This window comes from Bactrocera dorsalis, chromosome 3 (genome assembly GCF_023373825.1).
Source record: "Bactrocera dorsalis isolate Fly_Bdor chromosome 3, ASM2337382v1, whole genome shotgun sequence".
In the NCBI taxonomy this organism is placed as follows: Eukaryota; Metazoa; Arthropoda; class Insecta; order Diptera; family Tephritidae; genus Bactrocera; species Bactrocera dorsalis.
The window spans coordinates 46,056,708-46,082,995 of NC_064305.1; the positions used below are offsets into that span (position 1 = coordinate 46,056,708).

The 26,288-nt window shown below is 38.2% G+C and overlaps 1 protein-coding gene across 14 annotated transcripts in view; it reads left to right on the forward strand.

The window, feature by feature from the left end:
* Nucleotides 1–25,955, forward strand: part of LOC115066185 (synaptic vesicle 2-related protein) — a 795,221-nt gene extending 769,266 nt beyond the window's left edge. For 13 of the 14 annotated variants that reach the window (XM_049451314.1, XM_049451324.1, XM_049451316.1 and 10 more), the window contains one exon: nt 22,203–25,955. In XM_049451314.1, the coding sequence (XP_049307271.1) occupies nt 22,203–22,485 (283 nt within the window). In that variant the 3' untranslated portion in view covers nt 22,486–25,955. The remainder of the gene's footprint in view (nt 1–22,202) is intronic. The other variant, XR_007422134.1, reaches the window with a different exon arrangement.
* The last annotated feature ends 333 nt before the right edge of the window (nt 25,956–26,288 follow it).

Genomic DNA, 26,288 nt, shown 5'->3' on the forward strand with positions numbered 1-26,288 from the left:
AGCCGAGTAGAAAATCTTTCGGCTGTATGTTGTGATTGCAGCTTCTCGACGTCGAACCTTCCTTGTGTTTGTTGGCGTGCGTTTTTTGCTGCACAGAGGCGGGTGCGAATCTTAGCTGCAACAAGATAGTGGTCCGAGTCGATGTTAGGACCTCGGAGCGCACGCACATCTAAAACACTGGAGACGTGTCTTCCGTCTATCACAACATGATCGATCTGGTTGGTAGTTTTTCGATCCGGAGACAGCCAGGTAGCTTGATGGATCTTCTTATGCTGGAATCTAGTACTACAGATAACCATATTTCGGGCCCCGGCGAAGTCGATCAGCCTCAACCCATTTGGGGAAGTTTCCTCGTGGAGGCTGAATTTACCGACCTTAGTACCAAAGATACCTTCTTTGCCCACCCTGGCGTTGAAGTCGCCAAGCACGATTTTTACATCGTGACGGGGGCATCTCACATAAGTGCGCTCCAAGCTCTCATAAAAGGCATCTTTGGTCACATCGTCCTTCTCTTCCGTCGGGGCGTGGGCGCAAATCAGCGATATGTTGAAGAACCTCGCTTTGATGCGGATTGTGGCTGGACGTTCATCCACCAGGGTAAATGACAGTACGCGTCGACGGAGTCTCTCTCCCACCTCGAATCCCACACCAAATTTGCGCTCTTTTATATGGCCACTTTAATAAATGCCGCAGGACCTTCTCGTTTCAGTCCTAGTCTCGTCCATCACATTTCTTGGACGGCGGTGATGTCAGCCTTCACTCTAACAAGGAAATCAACCAGCTGGGCAGCGGCACCTTCCCAATTTGCAGTAGTCGTCATCAAAGTGGGGTCTCTCAGCCGAGGCTGTCGTGACCTTTTCATTGGGATGTTATTTTATGTGAAAGGTCCCAGCCCTATCACACAACCCAAGCTAAAAGCGATATAGAAAAGTCTAGTGTAAAACAGCGTTCGGAAGAAGTAAGACAAAAGTTTAAAAACCAGATGGATAGTAGACACACCGAAACCTGGATATGGGAACTCTAATGATGGAAATACGGCCTGCAAGTTCTTTATGAATCTGGAACTGAGTGGGCAGATTACCGGATTGGATATTATATATGCCAGTCACCGTGCACAAAGTCCTTGTACATAGTACGGAGGTAATTAGAACTTGTATTCTTCCAATCGGACAACTTTCGGAGGAATCTAAAGAGGCCCGTAAAAAGAACTGCCATAGATTTCGTGACCACACCAGAAAGCAGTCACGTATAGCCACGAATATAGATTTACACATATGTTTTTAATAACATCCGATCCGGTAATCAACTCACCCAGAGAAGTTCTTAAAAAGAGAAGAGATAAATTACCGGAGGAAGTTCTAAATTTAATTGTACCGCCTTCAATACCATCAAAAGTACCACGTCAGACAACATGTGACCATGACGATAAAGATTATCTAGTATCTGATTCAGATGAATCTAACAGTGATGATGAGTCATTCAATGAGTAATGATGTCGTAGTATTAACATTTTGTTGTTGTGTGTTAATGTTATTTTTATATTATTGTTATTATTAGGACTTAGTACGTATTTATACATACAAGTAAATGTTATTGTATGTTCTGAAATTTAAAAAAATAATTAAATATATTTTTTACACAATTTTTTGTTTTCTATTCGTAAGTCTAAAAAAAATATATTAATTGTTTATTGAAACTTAAAATCATTAATCAACACGACCAAAACAATTAAATTTCAAACTAAAATATTTTTGTCCCCCTAACTTCTATTAAACGATATACTGTGCGTCGTAACAAAATGTTTCAAACACGCCGTAATGAAGTTGTAGAAACCTTAGACAAAATTTCAAATCCTATTACTTCTAACAATAATACTATGCAAGGAAGCAATACAAAAGTGGTGAAAGGCAACACTGTACAAATGCAGCTGCCGCAAAATCCTCCAAATAGAGGTATTGAAACTATAATTATAAATCTTACACAATGTATGACACAATTTATGTCTACCATGCAAAATATGATCCACGATAAAATCACAAAATCAAATGCTGCAAAATTTATTAAGTAAAAAATGAGCTTACTAAATATCTGTATATGGAATGTTAACGGTGTTAACCAATATAAATTAGAGATTATCAGATTTCTATCTGAAAGGAATATAGATGTAATGCTTATTTCAGAAACTCATCTAACAAATAAAAATAATTTCAGTATACCGGGGCTTAGACTATATGTTACAAATCATCCGGATGGAAAAGCGCATGGTGGCACGGCAGTGTTGATTAGAAATTGTTTAAGCCAATATGTTCTAGAATCTCATGCTACACCATAGTTACAAGCTACATCGAGGTTGTGACTTAAACCTTACAGCTATATACTGTCCCCCTCGTTTTAGAATTACAGAAATCGAATTTAAAGACTTTTTTGGAACACTAGATCTAAGATTTCTAGCAGGTGGGGATTACAACGCAAAACACACGTACTGGGGCTCACGTCTTATTAATCCGAAAGGATGACAGCGGTATAAAACTGTTATAAATATTCACAACAATTTTGAAATAATATCACCTGGTAAGCCGACATACGAGTATTGGCCTCCTGTGCTAATAAAGTTATGAGAAGAACCTATATTCGTTAATCCAAAAGAGGGTCTAACTTCTTATAAAACGAGTTGGCTAAAATATAAAAAATACGTGAGTAGCTACATTAATATTGAGTACAAACTAAATACAGGAAAAGGCATTGATGAAGGTAATAATGTAATAACCAGCGCAGCTGTCTTAGCAACATCAAACAAAAACTATAAGCCGCTTGGTCGTAGAAAAATCACTAATAGAGAAATAGAAGAGCTTGTAAATGAAAAAAAGGCATGCAAAACGTGATTGGCAGATAAATCGCTCCCCTTTCACTCAGCTTCAATTAAAATCTGCTATACGTAAATTAAAAAAGCGCTTAAACGTGAGGAAGAAGTCAATACTGAAATGTATATACAGAAGCTGTGTCCAAATTCAAACAAGCAAAATTCCCTTTGGAAAGCCGCCAACTGACTTCAACATGCCTATACCCAAGTCTCGTGGAAATTGGGCACTAAGTGATGAGGAAAAGCTAATTGTTTTGCAAATCACCTAAAAAAGGTATTTAAACCTAATTTGCCAAAGAACAACTTTAATCTGTCAATCTTACCCAACACAGCTAAAGAGTCGATCGAGTTTACTTAAAAAAGTATTACTATCAAAGATGTCTCCTTCCCTCCATGAAAATAATACAATACCAACGCATCAATTCGGATTTCGTGCGAAACATGGCACAATAGAGCAAGTAAATAAAATTACTAACGAAATAAGGAAAGCATTTGAGCACAGGGAGTACTGTTCAGCAATATTTCTGGATGTAGCTCAGGCATTTGATAAGGTGTGGAATTAATGCCTTTTATATTGATATATATATCAGATTTATTTATTTATTTATTTATAATAATTCATATAACAAAAGGAGTTTTATTATATAAATACTTAAACGCAGCACTGGCTACGAGGCCTTCAGCCGCCTTGAAATTATAACTAGGTAAAAAGTTCTATTTGCTAAGGGTTAGTAAAGATGTAAGTTGCTTAAATATGTTTTAACAAATCGTTGGTTTTTAAGAATCTATAAAAAATCATAACGTTTTTTTCTGAAGGTTCACTTAGTAGTTTTATGAGATCAATGTTGCCAGAGTTGTGGGCTGTTGAGTGAAACATCGGACAGAGTGTGAGTAAGTGTTTAATAGAAGCGGTGTCATCGCAAAGGGGGCAAATGGATGGGCTTTTACCCGATAGTAAGTGGGCGTGTGTTATGATAGTGTGTCCAATCCTTAATCGAGTATATGTCTTCATTGCGCTAGTTGGAACTGTTGACGAGTAGATTATTCGATTTCTGGCTGGGTTTATGTCCGCGTAGTGATGTTTAAATGTTTTCCATTCGCTTGCGTTTTTTTGATGCCTTTTATGCTTAATAAGGTTAGAAATGTCTTGCTTGGATGAGGCATAGTATGTTAAGGTAGGAGTCCTGGCTACATTTTTCGCAGCGAGGTCTGCAAAGTGGTTGCCTGAAATATCAGCATGGCCAGGGATCCACATTACTTGGATTTTCTGAGAGGCACCAATGACCGCGTCCCTGATAACTTCTATTATGGGATTGCGATTGGAAGGAGATGTTATTGCAGACATACACGATTTGCTGTCTGTACAGATGAGGAACTTTCCTTTAGTCTTTTTTGCGTGATTAACTGCATGAAGGATAGCAGATCCTTCAGCGGTAAATACAGAGCTCGTTGAGGGGAGAAGCCAATTACAAATAATTTCTCCTGTGGCAGTGACAACTGCTAACGAAGTGGAATCGATGGACTTGGAGCCATCCGTAAACAATAGCTTCCAGCCATTATTTGTAACGGGTGATTTTTTTGAGGTTAGGATTTTCATGCATTAGTATTTGACAGATCACGTGGGATTTCAGACATGGTGTCAAAGAGAAAGATGCTCAGTATGCTTTGACATTTCATCATGAATAGACTTACTAACGAGCAACGCTTGCAAATCATTGAATTTTATTACCAAAATCAGTGTTCGGTTCGAAATGTGTTTCGCGCGCGTGTTTTGTTCAGCGATGAGGCTCATTTCTGGTTGAATGGCTACGTAAATAAGCAAAATTGCCGCATTTGGGGTGAAGAGCAACCAGAAGCCGTTCAAGAACTGCCCATGCATCCCGAAAAATGCACTGTTTGGTGTGGTTTGTACGCTGGTGGAATCATTGGACCGTATTTTTTCAAAGATGCTGTTGGACGCAACGTTACGGTGAATGGCGATCGCTATCGTTCGATGCTAACAAACTTTTTGTTGCCAAAAATGGAAGAACTGAACTTGGTTGACATGTGGTTTCAACAAGATGGCGCTACATGCCACACAGCTCGCGATTCTATGGCCATTTTGAGGGAAAACTTCGGACAACAATTCATCTCAAGAAATGGACCCGTAAGTTGGCCACCAAGATCATGCGATTTAACGCCTTTAGACTATTTTTTGTGGCGCTACGTCAAGTCTAAAGTCTACAGAAATAAGCCAGCAACTATTCCAGCTTTGGAAGACAACATTTCCGAAGAAATTCGGGCTATTCCGGCCGAAATGCTCGAAAAAGTTGCCCAAAATTGGACTTTCCGAATGGACCACCTAAGACGCAGCCGCGGTCAACATTTAAATGAAATTATCTTCAAAAAGTAAATGTCATGAACCAATCTAACGTTTCAAATAAAGAACCGATGAGATTTTGCAAATTTTATGCGTTTTTTTTTAAAAAAAGCTCTTAAAAAATCACCCTTTATAATTAGATTCCAGTTCAGCAAAGGTTTGTTGAAAGACTTCGTTTGGTGTGTTTTGCTTGGACAAAAACATAAGCTTATTCTGTAGGATTTTACCATTGATCAGACAGGGAGGATGTCGTGTGGTGAATTTGCATGTTGCGTTACGTAAAATATTATTTTCTTCAGCGAAACTTAAGCATCTCGAAATAGCCGATTGTATTCTTTGAATTTTTCCTTTTTTCGTGGCATGGGTGATAGTTGTATTTAGTAATGGGTTGGTGTTCTCAGCCGTTGTCGCAAGAATTTGAAGCGAAGAATCTATAATTTTATTTTGAATAGTTGGTAAACCAGATTCAGCCATTATCGTTTTTATTGGCGAGGTTGGAAACGCCCGGAGACTTCGCCGTATTGCGCAATGGTATGGTGCATTTAAAAGGTTGATACTTCTTTTGGAGCAATTGCCATAGATGGGGAGCCCATAATCTATTTTTGAAGTTAGCAAAGCTCTGACAACATTGACTAGTGTGTTCGGATGAATAAATGAATGCTTAGACGAGAGATATTTAACAATATTTAATCGTGTCATTAACGAGTTTCTGACATATTTACAGTGAGCATTAAAGTTATACTTAGAGTCAAAAATTAATCCTAGTAATTTCAGCTGTGTTTTACATTCGATGTTAGTTTGGTTGTGGGTAAGTGAAATACCGTTGCAATTTTGCTTCCTACATACATGAAGGATATGTGTTTTGTCTAAAGAAAGTGAAGCACCAGACTCCAGTGACCAAGTCTCAATTCTGGCGAGTATATTAGTAAATAAAGATTGAGCTAAATTAACGTCAGAGTGTAGATTAGGACATCGTCAGCATAGATCTGGTGCTCAACTCCTTTATAATTTTTTATCATCCTACTAATATCATCGAAAGCAATGATAAAAAGGAAGGCTGAAAGAGGTGAGCCTTGCGGCGTACCATTAGAAAGCGGGAGTGTTGAAGAAAGAAACCCATTTACGTTGACTTTGAGTTTTCTGTTTGTGAGAAAGTTGGTAATAAAACGTATCATATTCTGGCCTATTTTCCATTTTCTAAGTTGTCGAATAATAATATGGGCTCCAATTTTGTCGAAAGCTCTGTGGAAGTCCAGAGATAGTACGGACACGTGGGTTTTGCTGGACAAAGCGTTAGTAATGAAGTAGTCAAGTTGGATTAAAGTGTCTAACGTGCCTTGACCTTTTATGTAGGCGACTTGATTCGGTGATATGAACTTGTTTCGCTGAGCATACCACATCAAGCGGTTTGCCACGATGTTTTCCAAAATTTTGCCCATACATGGAAGGAAGGAAATCGGCCTATAGTTAGCAAGTTCATTGGAGGATTTGTGTGGTTTAAGTATTGGTATAACACAGGACGTTTTCCAAAATTGGGGGTAGACACCAGTATTGAAAATTTTGTTATAAAGCTTTACCAATCGGAGCTTGAGACTTTTCGGCATATGTCTGATAATTGGATAAGAAATTTTATCTTGCCCCGGCGACTTACCCTTAACGGTAGATGCAACGAACTCGAATTCAGACAGTGAGATGCTGGTTTCTATTTGTATAGCAGAAAAAGAAAGACGGGAGACAGAGTAGGAAGTGTCGGACAGTGTGGTGGTTTTAGAGGTTTGAAATTGTGTGCTGAATGAAATATCTGAGCTTGTTTCAGAATAGTGGTTTGCAAATAACTCGGAAATTTCGGATGGATTGGTTACCAAACCTGTTGGCCCCTTTACGCATTGAATGGTTAGATTTCTAGGCACTCCAGAAAGTTTTTTTAAAACGTTCCATATTAACTTAGGACTAGACGAAGGATTTATTTTGCTTGTGAAAAAATAATTTACGCTTGGCCTGTTTCGCGGAACGACGGAAAAGAGCATTGGTGTTGTAAATTATGCTTTTACTTGCCGTTTTGTTTCCAAGTGAAAAATCAAGTATACACAACTTAACGCTTACAAATTAGATGTTTATTCAAAGGTAGTTCAAAAGCAAGTGAAGTTAGAATTACAATATGAAGAAGTAGTATACATACAAAGTTATGAAGACAAGAAATAGGGTTGCATGGATATGTACGTTGTACACAGGAATGCATTTCATCAATTGGCTTTCCTGAAAGATATTAAGTTGACTAGTATTCGAGCCCGTTTGTACTCATACCAAGCTGTCTGTTTTTTTGCCCGCAATTCAGCGATTTCTTTATTCCACCAAGGAACACTCTTTGAACTTGCTGTTGGCTTTGTATGAGGAATGCTAACATTCGCTGCTGAATGAATAATTTTTGTTAAACTCGTACTTTCTTGGTTAGGGTTGTCAGATATTGGGGTATTATTGCTATTTATCTCGCAATGTGTCTGGAATTTCTCGTAATCAGTTTTGAATACCTTATTTATTTTGTGGTTTTTAGTTGTTGAACCTAGGTGCAATTTTAGTACAATGGGGAAGTGATCGCTTCCATGCAGGTGATCGAGTATACTCCATTCGCACTCTGTGACAAGTGTGTCGGTGCACATTGTAAGATCTACATGGGAAAAAGTGGAGTGAGTGGAAAAGTTTGTCGCGGATCCGTTATTCAAACATATTAAGTTAGAGGAAAGTAAAGCATCTTCAATGCATTTGCCCCTCTTGTTGGCTATTGGAGAGCCCCATAGTGGACTCCATGCATTAAAATCACTAGCGAAAATTAAAGGAGTAGAAGCTTGGTTGATTAATTGCAGGATGTCTGTACTGGTAAATTGTTCGTCTGGTGCAATATAGGTGCAGATCAGAGAGCTGCAACGATCACAATTTTTTCAATCACACCCGATCATTGACTCAGATTTTTTGTGACGGAAAACTTTGCTTCAACAAAAATGAATGATCGTAAGCGAGCGTGCTCGAAGCGAACAATCAGTTTCAATCACTGTTGCTTGTTTCGTCATGATTTTTCTCGATCGAAAGCCTTGTGTGAGCAGCAAAAAATGTTCGAGAATGCTGCTTGCATTCCGATCGATCACAATCATACCGTTTGGTCATATCGGTTGGTTCCTGCCAGCAGCGCAGTCGCTGAGCGTTCTTTTTCTTTAGCTTGAAATATTATAACTGAAAAAAGCAATAGGCTCGGACCATGTTCAGTTGAAAGCTTATTTTTTTTAAATTCATTTTATAAAAGTTTTAGCGATTAAGATTGAAACCAAAAAATAAACCTTTTTTAATTTTAAGTTTTTGTGGATCTCAATGAAGAAGTGATTAAAATTAGAAATTTGTGTTCCCTAAGCATTACTATTGTTGATTAATTTTAAGCATTAAATGAATTTTAGTTTTAAGCGTTAAAAATGAAGAAATATATGCAGTAATGTTTTGGTTAATTTTATGCATCGCAACTTGTTTCCGTTAAAACACACAAATATGTACATACAAACTATGTATGTATATACATATTCGCAGGGCAATTCTCGATCTGATTGGTCTAATCACAATCAATTCAAACGCAACTTGATCGATGTCTGAGTTTTCGTGCATCGTTGGACTTGATCGTCTTTTTCTGTACAATCGTTTCCAATCATCATACCGGAACCAACCAATCAGTTTCAATCAGTAAGCAGAGCAATCCAATCAACTGATCGAACTCCTTCGTTTTGAGCACGAAACTCGATCGAACAATTTTGTTGCGAACCGCTGTGCTGAGTTGTGACCGTTAGAAGCGAGGCTGATCAAACCGGATCGATCATACTCAATGCAGGTCTCTGGTGCAGATAATGGTGATTTTTTTAACTAAGATAATTTCGATCGACATAGCCAGCAAGTTCTTCAACATATCGCTGATTTGCGCCCACGCCCCGACGGAAGAGAAGGATGATGTGACCAAAAATACCTTCTATGTGATAGACGGAAGATACGTCTCCAGTGTTTTAGATGTGCGTGCGCTCCGAGGTCCTAACATCGGCTCGGACCATTATCTTGTTGCAGCAAAAATTCGCACCCGCCTTTGTGCGGCAAAAAACGCACGCCAACAAACACAAGGAATGTTCGATGTTAGATACTGAGAGTTGAAAAGGGAAGCGAGACGCATTTGGTTGGCCGACAGGGGTAATGCTCGAAAATTCTACAAAAAAATGCGGAGGCTAACTGAAGGTTTCAAGACCGCAGCATACTCTTGTAGAACCCCCAAACGTTATCTAGGGACCGATGCTCAGAGAATACTTAAATTATGGAGGGAACACTTCTCCAGCCTGCTGAATGGCAGTGAACCCACAACGCCAGGAAAAGGCGAACCCGATTCCCCAATCGATGACGATGGAGCAGACGTTCCATTGCCCGACCGTGAAGAAGTTCGAATAGCAAGTACCTGTCTGAAGAACAATAAAGCAGCGGGAGCCGATGGACTACCGGCCGAGCTATTCAAACACGGCGCGAAGAACTGTTAAGGAGCATTCATCACCTTCTTTGTAAAATATGGTCCGACGAAAGCATGCCCAACGATTGGAATTTAAGTGTTCTCTGCCCAATCCACAAAAAGGGAGATCCCACAATCTGCGCTAGCTACCGTGAGATAAGCCTCCCCAACATCACGTATAAGGTTCTATCGAGCGTATTGTGTGAAAGATTAAAGCCCACCGTCAAGAGACTGACAAATTCCACCACACGATTCCGTTGATAGACACGCGCATAGCTGTCGACGCTAAGGACATCATTTTAAATCCACCAGTCGACAAGCCCTATCAACGTTTAAAGACTACAGTAATTGCTTGCTATTCTAAGTCAAAAGAAGCAAAAATCCTACAACCTCTGGACGGTGAGTGCCTCGGCGACACCCTCCCTACATCTGCGACACCTTCGAAGTTTAGTTCCAGACATAGATGAGGAGGTAATAAGAGTAAGGTGGCTCTCACATCTTCCTGACCAAATGCGCGCATGTTTGGTTGCACAACGCACGGCCGAGCTACAACCGTTAAGCGAAACCGCGGATTGTTTACACGACGTTCTCAAGGGCATAATATAGCTGCAACATCGCTTACAACAACTCACGACTCAAATTTTACAGCCGTAGAGAATCAACTTGCTCACATCACGAAGTCTTCAGAAGCTTTTAAACACCCATCAAACCACTGGACGACAACGTTTTCGTTCACATAATACCAACAGAAGCAGATCGGTTTCTCCTGCAAGGTCTACCAGTAACACCTGCTGGTATCACAAAAAGTTTGGCAACCTGGCTCAAAAATGCACACCAGGTTGAAAACAAGCGGGAAACGCAGCAGAGAGACGTTAGCGGCGGAAAGCGCCTCTCTCCCACCATCGTACCGCTTCTTCATCACGGACCGCCACTTACACACACAATTTCTAGTGGACACAGGCTCCGAAGTCTCAGTCTACCCTCACAAACGAGCAACTAACACAAAGATGGCGACCGGCTACCAACTCATAGCAGTTAACGGAACACCCGTTAATACTTATGGTGTCGTAACAATCGTTTTAAACATCGGCCTTCGCAGAGTGCTAACATGGCGTTTCATACTGGCAGATGTGTTCAATTCTATCATTGGCGCCGATTTACTTTCACACTACGGCCTACTCGTCGATCTCAAAAACCAACGACTCATCGACGAAATCACACGACTGCGCACATCAGGTACAACTAAAAGCGTGACTGTACAGTCGATCAAACTCCAACAGCCGAATCAATCATCAGAATTTTGGCAACTGCTTGCCGAATATCCTAAGATTACACGTCCCGATGGTGAACCCAAACAAATTTCACATACAACGCAACATCACATAAAGACAACGCCAGGCGTTCCAGTCAGCAGTCGTGCTCGGTGATTAGCTCCCGAACGACTAAAAATCGCGAAAGCTGAGTTTCAAAAGATGATCAACCTGGTTATTGCAAGACCATCACCTCTTGGTCATCACCTCTACATCTGGCGCCCAAAAAGAGTGGCGAATGGCGCCCATGTGGCGATTACCGTCGTCTCAACGAACGTACCATACCAGATCGGTACCCAGTTCGATGCTTAGAAGATTTCACCGCAAATTTACACTGTACATCTTTCTATTCAACCATCCACCTAATTCGTGGCTTTAATCAAATTTCAGTAGCTGAAGAAGACGTTCACAAAACGTTTGGTCTCTTCTAGTTTCCATTTATGGCTTTCGGACTCCGAAACGCAGCTCAGACCTTTCAACGCTTCATCGATAAGGTAACCCGAGATCTACCTTTTGTTTTCGCACACATCGATGATCTACTGGTCGCATCTGCCAACGAAGCAGAGCACAAACAACATTTGCGTATCGTCTTTCAACGCCTTCAACACATCAAAAACATGTATAGGTCTCAAACAAATCGAGTTCCTAGGGCATACAATTTCCGCCCATGGAATAAAACCACTTCCGGAACGAGTCAAAGTCATCACCGACTATCCTCGTCCTTCAACAATCACCAAGCTACGCGACTTCATTGGAACAATAAACTTTTACCGCAAATTTATTAAAAATGCAGCAAACTTACTCGCACCACTCGACACGCTACTGGAAGGTCCTAAAATCAAAGGAAAAACTCTAATGAACTGGACAACATCGCCTGAAAACGCATTTTCAAACTGCAAGAAAGCTCTTGCTAACGCAACACTCTTAGCACACCCGGACAACAATTCCGAGTGGGCTATCTTTTCCGACGCATCTGAATGTGGAATAGGTGCTGCGCTTCAGCAACGTATTGGCGAATATTGGCAACCGCTTGCATTTTTTAGTCGCAAACTCGCACCATCTGTTCAAAAACGATCGACCTATGATCGTGAACTCAACGCAGTGTACGAAGCAGTCAAATATTTCCGTCATATCTTTGAGGGACGACACATCGCAATCTACACAGACTACAAACCCTTAATGCACGCGTTAATTTTTACCAGAAGTAAAAATGAGTCAAAAGAATATATTTTGAGCTGCATCGAAATGTGTACTCTTTATTTATACTCTTAAGACTGACTTATTACATGGTTTAAACTTCCATTTATACTAACTGGTATGTCTACTTATTACTAGTTGATAGTTTGTTTACAGATTATATTACTTGTTTAGGTTTGTTTACATATGTATATATTGTTTGCTTACATACATTTTCTTTGTTTTAAGATAAGGTTGTTGTGGTATTCAAACTCAATGTTGCTTTGATACTTCTTTGTTTAGGATTGTTTGTTGTAGTGATAGTGCATTTCAATTGTTACATCTCAAGGTTGTTTTGCTTCATTCTGTTTACTGAAACAATAGGTTGTTTTGTTGTTTGTTACTATTATAAGGAATACGTTTCTTAACTCTCCCCTCTGTTAAAATAAAATGTCCTCATTTCAAAACATCTAGGCTTGAAGTCGGCTTATAATAATTAATTATTGTATATGTTTTTTATATTATATAGTAAATTACTATTTTTGCATGTTTCTTATTATGCTTTCTTTTCTCTTACAATTTAATTTTTAATTAGCTTCAATTTTCTACAATTCAACAATCACTTTCCTTTGTGGCTTGCCTTGTTTTCGGTGCCTTTTTTTTGAATTATTGGCTGTGTTTGTGAACATTTTACCTTTCGTATGTGCTTGATTTTTTTATGTTTATAATTAATACATTTCTATATTATATACTTAATTATTTTTTCGGGTTTCATATGATGGTTTCTTTTAGTTCGTTTTGAGTTAGCGTTAATTTTCGAGAATTCAACAACAATTTTGCTTTTTGGCTTGCCTTGTTTTCGGTGCCTTCTTTTTAATTATTGGCTGTGTTTGTGAACATTTTACCTTTCGTATTTGTTTGATTTTTTTATGTTTATAATTAATACATTTCTATGTATATTATATACTTAATTACACTGTCCAACAAATGAAGACTTTTTGAATGGAATAGAATTGCGAACCTATAATTCTGAAAGGGTATGTTGAGTAGATCATTTTTGTGGAATAAACTTATGGTCCAGCACGTCTGAGTTTTTTTTTTACAGTGGGTCAAAATTTTCATTTTTTGGTCGAAGGGAGCATTATACTATATGAAAAAAATGTTGTAAGTTAATGTCTGAGAGAATTCTTATGGTCAGAGTTGTATTGTGGAATTGTATGAGGATTATTTTTGTGGAAGATTTTAACCCTCTAACTGGATTCTTTATGGGTCAATTTGACCCTTTTTTCGAGAAAATCAAAAAATATCCTTTAAAAAAGGACATTTAAGGATTAAAATATTCTACGAAAATGTTTGGCGGAAAATTTCAGGAGGGGTCACCAAAGACACCATTGTTGTAAATAAAGCTCTTTACGATTGATAAAAAAATTATAATTTTGTTTTAATAAGGGTTTATTATAGTATGTACATATTTATTTTTTTTTGCTTCAGCAGTAGTAGGACAATGGATTAAAGATTAAACTTAATATGCTTTCCTCTATTTAGCTTGACGTGAATGTTCCGATGTGTCAAGGTTTCTGTACAAGCCCCATACGTATTCAGCAAGCATTACACTTTGGGATTTCCCTTTGAATCTTTCTTCCAATACCTTTATATCCTGATGAAACCTTTCACCGTGTTCATCTGAAACCGCTCCAAGGTTTTCTTTAAAAAAATTGAGATGAGAGTGCAGAAAATGCAGCTTTAGTGACATCTTAACGCCAATATTGTTAAAACCGATTAGCATGCTTTCAATATTTTCTGCATAGTTTTGTGCTTTTGAGTTTCCAAGGAATTCTGATATAACCAGCTGCATAAAGTCAAATGCTGTCTTTTGCATATCCGATGACCATAAAATTCTTCATCTTGTAATATTTTTATTATATCGGGTCCAACGAGCATTCCTAGAAAAGGTAATTTACATTAAATGAAATAAATTATTTCTTAAAACCGTATTTTACCTTCTTTTAATTTTGCTGCAGATAATCTGGGGAAAATTGTTTGAACGCGTTTGAAAGCATATCCTTGTGTATTTAAGCTTTTAATAAAATGTTTCACCCCGCCCAACTTAATATGCAGCGGTGGAAGTATGACCTTATCTTTTGGGACAAGAGATTCATGGATTACATTCAAGTCACCAATAATATTTTCTTTACGTTCTTCGAAATATTTAATATGATAATGGCTGCTGGAAGCACGTGAATCCCATTTACAAAGAAATCACATATATTTTGTGTATCCTGTTTGCATTCCAGTCAATATTGCAATCATTTTGAAGTCTGCGCATACTTCCCATTTATATTTACAGTATTCAATTTTATTTAAAAGATTTGAAATATTTGCGTATGTTTCCTCCTTTTTTGTGGAATACGCAACCGGTATTGATGGATGCTGATTTCCATTGTGCAGTAAAACTGCTTTTAAGCTGTGTTTTGAACTATCTATAAATAGTCGCCAAGCGGAAGAGTCCAGTGGAAGCTTTAGATATTTTAGAACCTCTTCAATACTGCAACAGTATACAAGTTCTTCTGATTTTTTAAAATAACTTTCCAAATCGGCGTGTCTTTTTCTTGGCGATGTAACTTTTACATCGGCTTTTATCAAATTCCTGTTTTTCAATCTGGAACATAATATTTCAGCTTTCTCTTTTGTTAGTCCTAAATCTCTTACAAGATCTTCAAAATAAGCTTGGTCTATCAAATTAGGACATATGTTTAAACCACCAGGAGGCAAGTAACTTATATCTGATATGTTTTCAACCGCCGCTGTTATTTCTGTATTGGCGTATGTCATATTGGCCGAAAATGTATGTGTAGGCGGTTGAGGCACCGGAACACCTTCACAGCGCACTTCTGGTAAAATGACATTATTTGTTGCTTCGTATGTCAGTATCGCGTAGTGCCTTTGGCTTCTACCAAATTTGTAATTTACGCAGAAATAGCATGTATCTGATTTGTGATTTTCAGGTTCAATCCATGTAATAGGCGCAGAAAATGGCAGCGCCTTAGTACCGCCTTTGTACCAGGTCAAAAGATCACTTTCGCAAGTAGTACATACAGTTTTTGGTATCCAAGCTTCACATAAAAATCGTATTCCAAAGAAAAGAAAATATGGTTCTTCAATTGTAGGGAATATCTTTCTTCTGCTTTGAAGGTGCGTAAAATGTCCACAAATAAAACAAAACCAATCTCTTAATTTGCAAACAGAATCCGCCATGCTTATTTAAGCTTTAATTGTTCTTTTTTATATTAAGTTTAGTAAAAATGCTTAGTAAGTCAATTATGCTTAATTTTATCACACCCGATTTGTAAGTCACAGCTGACTAGACGCGAGAACTCAGTGTTTGGCCCGGCCGAACTTGACGACGTTTTCACCTACTTTGTATATGTTGGCGTGTAATTTTTTTATCAATCGTAAAGAGCTTTATTTACAACAATGGTGTCTTTGGTGACCCCTCCTGAAATTTTCCGCCAAACATTTTCGTAGAATATTTTAATCCTTAAATGTCCTTTTTTAAAGGATATTTTTTGATTTTCTCGAAAAAGGGTCAAATTGACCCATAAAGAAACCAGTTAGAGGGTTAAGATCTTCCACAAAAATAATCCTCATACAATTCCACAATACAGCTCTGACCATAAGAATTCTCTCAGACATTAACTTACAACATTTTTTTCATATAGTACAATGCTCCCTTCGACCAAAAAATGAAAACTTTGACCCACTGTAAAAAAAAAACTCAGACGTGCTGGACCATAAGTTTATTCTACAAAAATGATCTACTCAACATACCCTTTCAGAATTATAGGGTCGCTATTCTGTTCCAAAAATGCTGTTGGACAGTGTTATTTTTTCGTGTTTCATATGATGTTTTCTTTTAGTTCGTTTTGAGTTAGCGTTAATTTTCGAGAATTCAACAACAATTTTGCTTTTTGGCTTGCCTTGTTTTCGGTGCCTTTTTTGCAATTATTGACTGTAATATTCCGTCATTTAACAATTGCTGAATTTTTTGTTTGACAAAATGGATCCACGTCCATTGGGACTGAAGGAGGTTGTCGATGTTGAGATTGATGCCAAAGATTTCTTTGTTGATATTTGTTTAGTCTTTTTTTCATTCTTTAATTTGGTATGTAGTGATTCTGGTGTCTCCTCTTGGTGGGAATATGTTAACGTTGTCCGCTGTTTCAGGGTCTATTGCGAATCTTGGTGAAAATATTATCCACTATTTCAGGACTTATACTTTTGTACCTTGTTCCACTTTTTCAGGAATTGTCTCTGTCCGCTGTTCCAGGGTCCGTTGTGAATTTTGCTGAATTCACCGCTGTCCGTTTTTTCAGGATCTGCTTTGATTCATTCTGGATGTATTGTCCGTTGTTACAGGACTTATACTTACATCCATTGCCATTTGTTTCAGGTATAAAATTCACATTCATAAAGTTTGTCACAGAATAAAATTAAAATGTTCTTCATTTATGTTTGAAACAAATGATGTCTTTTGGAACAAACTTAATTTTCAGTATTCTGAAAGTAATGCTTGTATAGAGATAATTGCCCTGAAAGTTATTATTACATTAGATCAGTTGGCATTATCATTTGTGGTACTCAAAGCGTTATGACTTTTACAAATTTTACTCATTGCTCCAAAATCAACCAATTTATCACAAAATAGGGTAGTGTGTGCACTCGGCTTGACTTTTGACGCATCATATTATTAATAACAACAATAAATAACACGACGACCTTTCAACCTCACTTGCAAAAGAAGCAATAATTGTATATTACATATTGAAATTCTTAAATGAAAAATAGTATGTTTTAAGTTGTTATTTCTTGGCTAAACAACTAAACGTTATTCTGGCTCACTCACTTGTCTTCCTTACTGGCGCAAACGCCGCCCCCGCAGTTATAGCCGAGATCTCGGATCTTCTCCTCGCTGTTTAACGCCAATATGTCAATGTCGCCATATGTAACGGGTGATTTTTTTGAGGTTAGGATTTTCATGCATTAGTATTTGACAGATCACGTGGGATTTCAGACATGGTGTCAAAGAGAAAGATGCTCAGTATGCTTTGACATTTCATCATGAATAGACTTACTAACGAGCAACGCTTGCAAATCATTGAATTTTATTACCAAAATCAGTGTTCGGTTCGAAATGTGTTTCGCGCGCGTGTTTTGTTCAGCGATGAGGCTCATTTCTGGTTGAATGGCTACGTAAATAAGCAAAATTGCCGCATTTGGGGTGAAGAGCAACCAGAAGCCGTTCAAGAACTGCCCATGCATCCCGAAAAATGCACTGTTTGGTGTGGTTTGTACGCTGGTGGAATCATTGGACCGTATTTTTTCAAAGATGCTGTTGGACGCAACGTTACGGTGAATGGCGATCGCTATCGTTCGATGCTAACAAACTTTTTGTTGCCAAAAATGGAAGAACTGAACTTGGTTGACATGTGGTTTCAACAAGATGGCGCTACATGCCACACAGCTCGCGATTCTATGGCCATTTTGAGGGAAAACTTCGGACAACAATTCATCTCAAGAAATGGACCCGTAAGTTGGCCACCAAGATCATGCGATTTAACGCCTTTAGACTATTTTTTGTGGGGCTACGTCAAGTCTAAAGTCTACAGAAATAAGCCAGCAACTATTCCAGCTTTGGAAGACAACATTTCCGAAGAAATTCGGGCTATTCCGGCCGAAATGCTCGAAAAAGTTGCCCAAAATTGGACTTTCCGAATGGACCACCTAAGACGCAGCCGCGGTCAAATGTCATGAACCAATCTAACTTTCAAATAAAGAACCGATGAGATTTTGCAAAGTTTATGCGTTTTTTTTTAAAAAGTTATCAAGCTCTTAAAAAATCACCCTTTATATCTCCGACGACTACGGTATTCCCTATTTCGAATGCGCAAAGAAAGTTGAATCTTCTGTAAATCCTTTCCATCGATCCTTCCTAACGTCGACTTATACATACGATATTGTCATTGTCCAGCACCATATAGCAGGGCGGTAATGATAAGGTGTTTCTAGAATTTGGGAGTCAAATCACGTATTTGAGAGCCAAGTCACGAATGCGACTGTTTGCTTGATTACAATAGAAATTTTGTATTGATCTTATTCACAAGCAGATTTATACGCCACTTCCTTATCCAGCCTGGAAAAAGAAGAACTAACGGAGCGGTTGTTGAAGCCTTTGATATATTTTAAATATCATCGGCTTATGCCGGCAGCTGAAGACTCTTATAAAATTGTACCTTCTCTATTTAGCTTTGGAGCTCGTATTGTAAAAGTGGTGTGTGTATACATATCTCCTCTTCACGATTTTTTTACGAAGATTTGGCTCATGGTGAATATCTGGTAAATAGTGGGTTTTCCAAGTGTAAATCTATCTTTAATAATCTTTCTTTTTTTGTCTGCATATTTGTCTTGCTTCTCTCTTTTACTCTCGGTCTCTATCCTTCTCCATTCGGATTTTAGTCGTTTGCAACAGCGATATAGGCAGTCTACTCTACTCCGACATGTCAATCCTCATCATACCAGCTGTTATTTCGACAATTCCGAAAACCAATAGCTTTGCTAGCACATTGAAATGACAATTCCAATGTACCAAGTTGCTAATGAATGCTCTCAGAGTAGAAGTGTAAGTCGAATAGAAAACCGTTTAGCTTTCAATTCTGATTGTAGCTTCTCAACGTGTTTGTTAACGTTTTTCTGCACAGAGGCGGTGATGAAGTTGATCAGCCTCAGCCCATTTTGGGAAGTTTCGACATGGAGGCTGACTTTCCAACTGTTGTGCCAAAGATGCTTTCTTTGCCCACCCTGCCATTAAAATCGCTAAGCACAATTTTGACATCGTAGCGAGAGCAGTTCCTATGCGCGTTCTCGACGCTTATAAAATGCATCTTTCGTCATGTTGTCCTTCTCTTCCGTCGGGGTGTGCACTCAACTCAGTGTTATGTAAAAAAATTTTGTTTTAGTGCGGAAATGCCAGGACGACAACTGAGCCTTTCTCCCACTTCTTCTCTTCTCTTACAAGGATCTACTTGGACGGCGGTGATGTCAGCCTTTTTGATAAAATCAGATCCTTTTGAAAGAAATAGTTTATTTTATTATATACAATAACAAGGATATTTATAAAAAACGCAACAAAGAAGGAATCATCCAATTCGCTAAGTGGTTCGGAAGTTCTGCGCGAACATACACTTCAGCGGTTTTTTTATATTTATATTTTTCATTGAAAAACATTTTTTTGTGTTCTTAGAGACAAAATATTATACACCTACATATTTTTTTATTTCGATCAAATTTGAAAAATTTTGGTGTCATGAATTTTCAATGTTTCAACGATTGAAAAAAGTAGTTTTCTATTAAATGTACCTTTTGTTTAGAAAGAAACATCGTATAATTTTAACGCATTTCTCAGGGCAAAGCTGAGAGAAAATCATAAACAGTAGGTCGGCTAGTTACTTTTATAATGAAGTATTTTTCTTCCGAGAGTGAGAGAATGAAGTAGATACCGGGAGTTGAAGAGGGAAGCGTGACGCATTTGCAGACAGAAGAAGAAAGAGGCCGAAATGCGTGAGTACGAACAGCCTGATAAGCTGGCCGACAGGGGTAATGCTCGAAAATTCTACGAAAAAATGCGGCGACTTACAGAAGGTTTCAAGACCGGAGCATACTCCTGTAGAACCCCAAAAGGTGATCTAGCCACCGATGCCCAGAGCATACTTAGATTATGGAGGGAACACTTCTCCAGCCTGCTGAATGGCAGTGAACACATAGCACCAGGAGAAGGCGAACCCGATTCCCCAATCGATGACGATGGAGCAGACGTTCCATTGCCCGGCCATGACGAAGTTCGAATAGCAGTTGCCCGCCTGAAGAACAACAAAGCGGCAGGGGCCGACGGATTGCCGGCCGAGCTATTCAAACACGGCGTCGAAGAACTGATAAGGAGCATGCATCAGCTTCTTTGCAAAATATGGTCGGATGAGCGCCAACCTGCGCCAACTACCGTGGGATTAGCCTCCTCAACATCGCGTACAAGGTTCTATCGAGCGTATTGTGTGAAAGATTAAAGCCCACCGTTAACAAACTGATTGGACCTTATCAGTGTGGCTTCAGACCTGGTAAATCAACAACCGACCAGATATTCACCATGCGCCAAATCTTGGAAAAGACCCGTGAAAGGAGAATCGACACTCACCACCTATTCGTCGATTTCAAAGCTGCTTTCGACAGCACGAAAAGGAGCTGCCTTTATGCCGCGATGTCTGAATTTGGTATCCCCGCAAAACTAATACGGCTGTGTAAACTGACGTTGAGCAACACGAAAAGCTCCGTCTGGATCGGGAAGGACCTCTCCGAGCCGTTCGATACCAAACGAGGTTTCAGACAAGGCGACTCCCTATCGTGCGACTTTTTCAATCTGCTGCTGGAGAAAATTATTCGAGCTGCAGAACTGAATCGAGCAGGTACAATCTTTTATAAGAGTGTACAGCTGCTGGCGTATGCCGATGATATTGATATCATCGGTCTCAATACCCGCGCCGTTAGTTCTGCTTTCTCCAGACTGAACAAGGAAGCAACGCAAATGGGTCTGGCAGTGAACGAGGGCAAGACGAAATATCTCCTGTCATCAAACAAACAGTCGTCGCACTCGCGACTTGGCACTCACGTCACTGTTGACAGTCATAACTTTGAAGTTGTAGATAATTTCGTCTATTTAGGAACCAGCATTAACACCACCAACAATGTCAGCCTAGAAATCCAACGCAGGATTACTCTTGCCAACAGGTGCTACTTCGGACTGAGTAGGCAATTGAAAAGTAAAGTCCTCTCTCGACGAACAAAAACCAAACTCTATAAGTCGCTCATAATTCCCGTCCTGCTATATGGTGCAGAGACTTGGACGATGACAACAACCGATGAGTCGATGTTGCGAGTTTTCGAGAGAAAAGTTCTGCGGAAAATTATGGTCCTTTGCGCGTTGGCCACGGCGAATACCGCATCCGATGGAACGATGAGCTGTACGAGATATACGACGACATCGACATAGTTCAGCGAATTAAAAGACAGCGGCTACGCTGGCTAGGTCATGTTGTCCGGATGGATGAAAACACTCCAGCTCTGAAAGTATTCGACGCAGTACCCGCCGCGGGAAGCAGAGGAAGAGGAAAACCTCCACTCCGGTGGAAGGACCAAGTGGAGAAGGACCTGGCCTCGCTTGGAATATCCAATTGGCGCCACGTAGCGAAGAGAAGAAGCGATTGGCGCGCTGTTGTTGACTCGGCTATAATCGCGTAAGCGGTGCCTGCGCCAGTAAAGAAGAAGAAGATTTTTCTTCGTATTGAAATGTGTAAATTTTTAAAATTCCTGATTAAAAAATTCTTTAAAACTTTATCGAAATAACAGAATACTTGTCAAATATTTTTCCTCAAAGAATAATATTACGAAAAATTGTTGAATCTAACCAACATGTTTAACTGAATTTCCTGAATTTCCAAGGTGTTACTCGACGTATGTATGTATGTAAGAGGTTTACAGCATGCTTCAAAAATTGTGACCCTGTATACTGAGTTATAATTCTGCAAAGTACTTTTAACGTCAAAATACAAATGCCTACAAATTTTAAGTTAAAAACTACGACCGCGTAAAGTTTTACTCTTTTATTGCTATCTGGTTCTAATAAAATAAAAGCTGCAAAGCAGTAATTTGAGAATCAGTTGTATGTTAGAGTTTATTAGATATGTAACTCTATATAGAGCTCCTCTAAAATATAATTGATAGAGACAATAATTTCATTTCAAGAAAATTTTTTAACAATATTTACATTTTAACGGTTTTTTAAATATTAAAATTAAATTTTTACCATTGTATTTTCGTATTTGTACCACATTTGTTAAAGCAAGAAAAAATTTACCTTATTATCAATATTTTCAGTCGCATTTATACAACTTCAGTTCTATTTCTCGCAAGAGGTGTTATATCTGGACTTTTTCAAGCTGCGTACATATATACTCCTGATATCTATCCGAACAATTTACGTTCATTGGGAGTTGGAGGATGTTCAACTATAGCCCGATTAGGAGCAATGGCTACACCATTCGTTTCTCAAGTGCTTTTCCAAAGTTCTGCTTTTAGTGCATTTATGGTGTACACTTCAATCGGCTTATTGTCAGCAGTTGCGTGCATTATACTTCCAGAAAGTCAAATTTTAATATGAATGTTTATATAATATATATATTCAGATTATAAATTACACTATAAAGAAGATGTAGTTAAAGTAATGAAGTCATTTAAGATTTTTTTGTATTTGTTAATAAAGAAACGTTCAAACCGTATTTAATATGCTTGGTACATATGTATATGCATAAGCATACACTACTACGATGTAAACAAACGCACAGCTGAAAAGTGGTCATGCAGAAATGTCAAAGAAAGTCTTTGATTGAGTTTCTATTTGCATGCAAGATGGTAAACTTTCAACTGGAAAATGGTTGCATTGTGTTAAAATGTATGGAAAAGCTATCCCAAAATATTGCTTATATGTATGTAAAACTTTAAAATTTTTTTCTTTCAAAATAAAATCTGTTTATTTTAATATATATTCATAAAAATATACATATATGAATAATTAACTTTTTATTTATTTGAAATTACATAAGAAAAGTTAACCTTAAAAAAAATGTTAGATGCAAAAAATTAACCGTACCAAAAATGGGATCCAGAATATGCTTATTCACTGACAAATTTATATTTGTGCAAAACAATTTGTTTTTAGTTTTTTTTTAATTTGGAAACTGGCTTATGTATGATATAAACAAAAAATCAAGAAAATGAAATTGTAAAAAATATGCTCCTGTAAAACGAACCAAAAATTACGTTGCAACCACATAAGATTGCTTATATTGAAGTAAATGTATCGTATTATATCGTTGTAAATGTTTAATATGTGAAGAATTTGTTCCAGAGCTAATATGTGGCCAGTAATTCAGTCCATATTACCAAAAAAAAATTTGAATCATAGGCAATTTGCACCACTTTCATTGATAAGCCCAAACCAAAATAGTTTATAACTAAATAAAAACATGATTTTTTTCTGTACCAAAGAATAAATGTTTTATTTCGCTAAATTTTATTTATTTATTTTTTTTACATTTGTTTATACCTACATATATTGGTACCTACATACATATATTGCATTTTCCATACCACCACGAAGTATGCAACCGCACGTTACCCCGAAGGCCTATTTGCACCCATATACCTCAAAACTAAATAACGTTTTTAAACAAAACTATATGAGTATACTAACAAAACTAACTATCGCTTGTCTTTATTTAGGCATACATAAACTAATAATTAACAAAATCAAATCACAAAAACGGGTTTTTTCAGTTTTAAATATTCCGAGTGTCAATATAGCCGACGTTGTCGTGAGATGTCTACGCATAAAAACTTTGCCATTACTTCCATGGACAGAAGCCTTTCAATGGAGGAGTTTATCCTATTATAATAATGCTTTATTTCTTTTGAGAATTGCTATGTGTCTAAGTAAATCTAAAGACGTTACCAGCCAGTGGTTTTCATCCAAAAGAAAACATTTTAGTAGTTCTTTTTATCCAGGTTGTTTGCTAGAGATATTAAGGTTATTTAATAAAGAAAAGGGATCTTTTAGACGTTTATAGTTATTTAGAATTTTAAGAAGATTTATTATTAACATACACTTAATAGAAAAAAGTTATAATCTTTCAATATGTATAAAATTTTCATGTTACAATGATAGTCACCGTACTCCTCCAAAAAAGATTTACCGATTTTTATCAAAGTTTATATTCGTATTAAGTAGGTCTGAGAATCGGCTACTATCTATTTTCCAAATTACACAATTTCAAAAATTAACTTTTTTCCACACAATTTGTTTGTTTTGTTTTGTTTTTCAATATTTTGATTTGTAAATTATTTGAATCGTTCAATTTCGGTCGTTTGCTTTTTTACTCCAGCTATTCAAAAGAAAAATTGTTGAAAATTATTCAGTGAAAAGTTTATGTGTGTTTCACACTAAGTGATCAAATACGGTTTAAAATTTGCTACGAAGCCACGAAGAGATCGCGCTAATATCGGTCGGCGTTCTTTTTGCCATCAACGTATAGCAGCCCAAGACACCTGAACTAACTACATGAGTACTCCCAGGATGCGATGCTTGATGGAGCTACGTGGTTTGATGGACTTTATCTTGAAACAACGTATATATATGTAGTGCTGTTAGATGCTATATGTACTCTGTTGAGTGGCAAAAAAGAAGTTTGCCACACGCACACATTCTTCTTTGGATAGTGGATGGTGGGTATACAAGATCAAATTGATGAACTCATTTCTGCGAAAATTCCTGATGCAGAGAAAGATCCAGTATTAACAAAGTGATGAGAACCAATATGGTTCATGGACCTTGCGTACACCACAATCCTTCTTCATATCAATCAAAGTTGAGTATTGCTGTTTGGTGAAATCGATCAAATACATTTGCTAGTACGTCACCAAAAAAAGCAACATGGAGATTATTGACCTTGAACGAGATACATAATATCAAATGGGTCGATACATGAACAGCAATGAAGCACTTTGTAGGGTAATTGCTTTTGCAATTCATGAACCTTTTCCTACTGTTGTGCATCTCGCAGTTCATTTAGAGAAGGCCAAAGTGTATATTTCAACCCAGAGCATACAGTATAGCCAACGGAAACACCGCCAACAACGAAATTGACATTCACGAGTTTTTTCTTAACTTTCGTCAGTGATCCGTTTGCGAGAACATTGCATCGGAAATGCCTTGATATTATACATGGAATGCATCGTAGAAGAATTGGTTACGCAGAAAGCAAGGCCAAGCAGAAGATGGACATCCAGGTGTGTACCTTCGGTTGCTATTGATTAATGAACGCGGTTCAACTTCATTTGAGTCAGCAATTACAATTGCTGGAACATGATGTTTATTGGAATTCAACGATGGACGATGCGATAGCTACTTCGTATGCCACTGAAGTTTGTACACTTTTCGCTATGTTCATTTCGACATATCAGCCTTCAAATCCGCGTCAATTATGGGATACGAACATAAATGACATTGCCGAAGACATTTTATATCGTATTCGCTAAGAATTGGAAATGGAAATTTTCGATTGATACTTCCAGTGGTTTGACATCAATTCCACCTGCCTTTTGTCAATTCACTTCAACGAAAGATAAACTCAGCACAAAGTCAAATTCCGGGTGGTTTGAGCTCATACAAATTGATCGATCATCTTCACAATGAAGGCGAAGCCATGAATTATCCAATGGAATGTCTAAATTCTTTGGATAGGCTTAGTATGCTGCCGCATCATTTGCGTCTCAAAGATGGATCTGTTATTATTATGTTTCATAATTTTCATGCGGGAGCATGGAGTCATGTCATGAAGGCTGAAGTTCACGCAGGTGAGAAAAGTTCTCTGATCGCCATTCACTTGGGAGTGGCCAGAAATGATTGTTTTACATATGACTCAAGCAGCTCATGACTTCAGGTCTTTGACCAAGTATCGTCTGGGTAACCTAACAACATCCGTTTGAAGGCGAGCTAAAGTGAGAAGGCGAAACATCCCTTACATAGGGCTGTGCACTGGGTTTGGGACCCGCCACGCAAAAAAAACACCCGCAATGAAAGGAAACAACAAGCCTCGGATGAGTGACCCCCTTTGATGACGACCATGGCAAACGAATTAAGGACTATGATTTGAGGGCATGCACCTGGAATGCCTGGTGCCTTAATTGGAAAGGCGCCGCTGCCCAGCTGGTTGATATCCTCGTTAGAGTGAAGGCTGAAATCACCGCCGTCCAAGATGGGACAAGGACTGAGACGAGTAGGTCCTTGTGGCATTTACTACAGTGGCCATATAAAGGAGCGCAAGTTTGGTGTGGGATTCGTGGTGGGAGAGAGACTACTACTACGAGTACTATCATTCACTCCGGTGAATGAACATCTAGCCACAA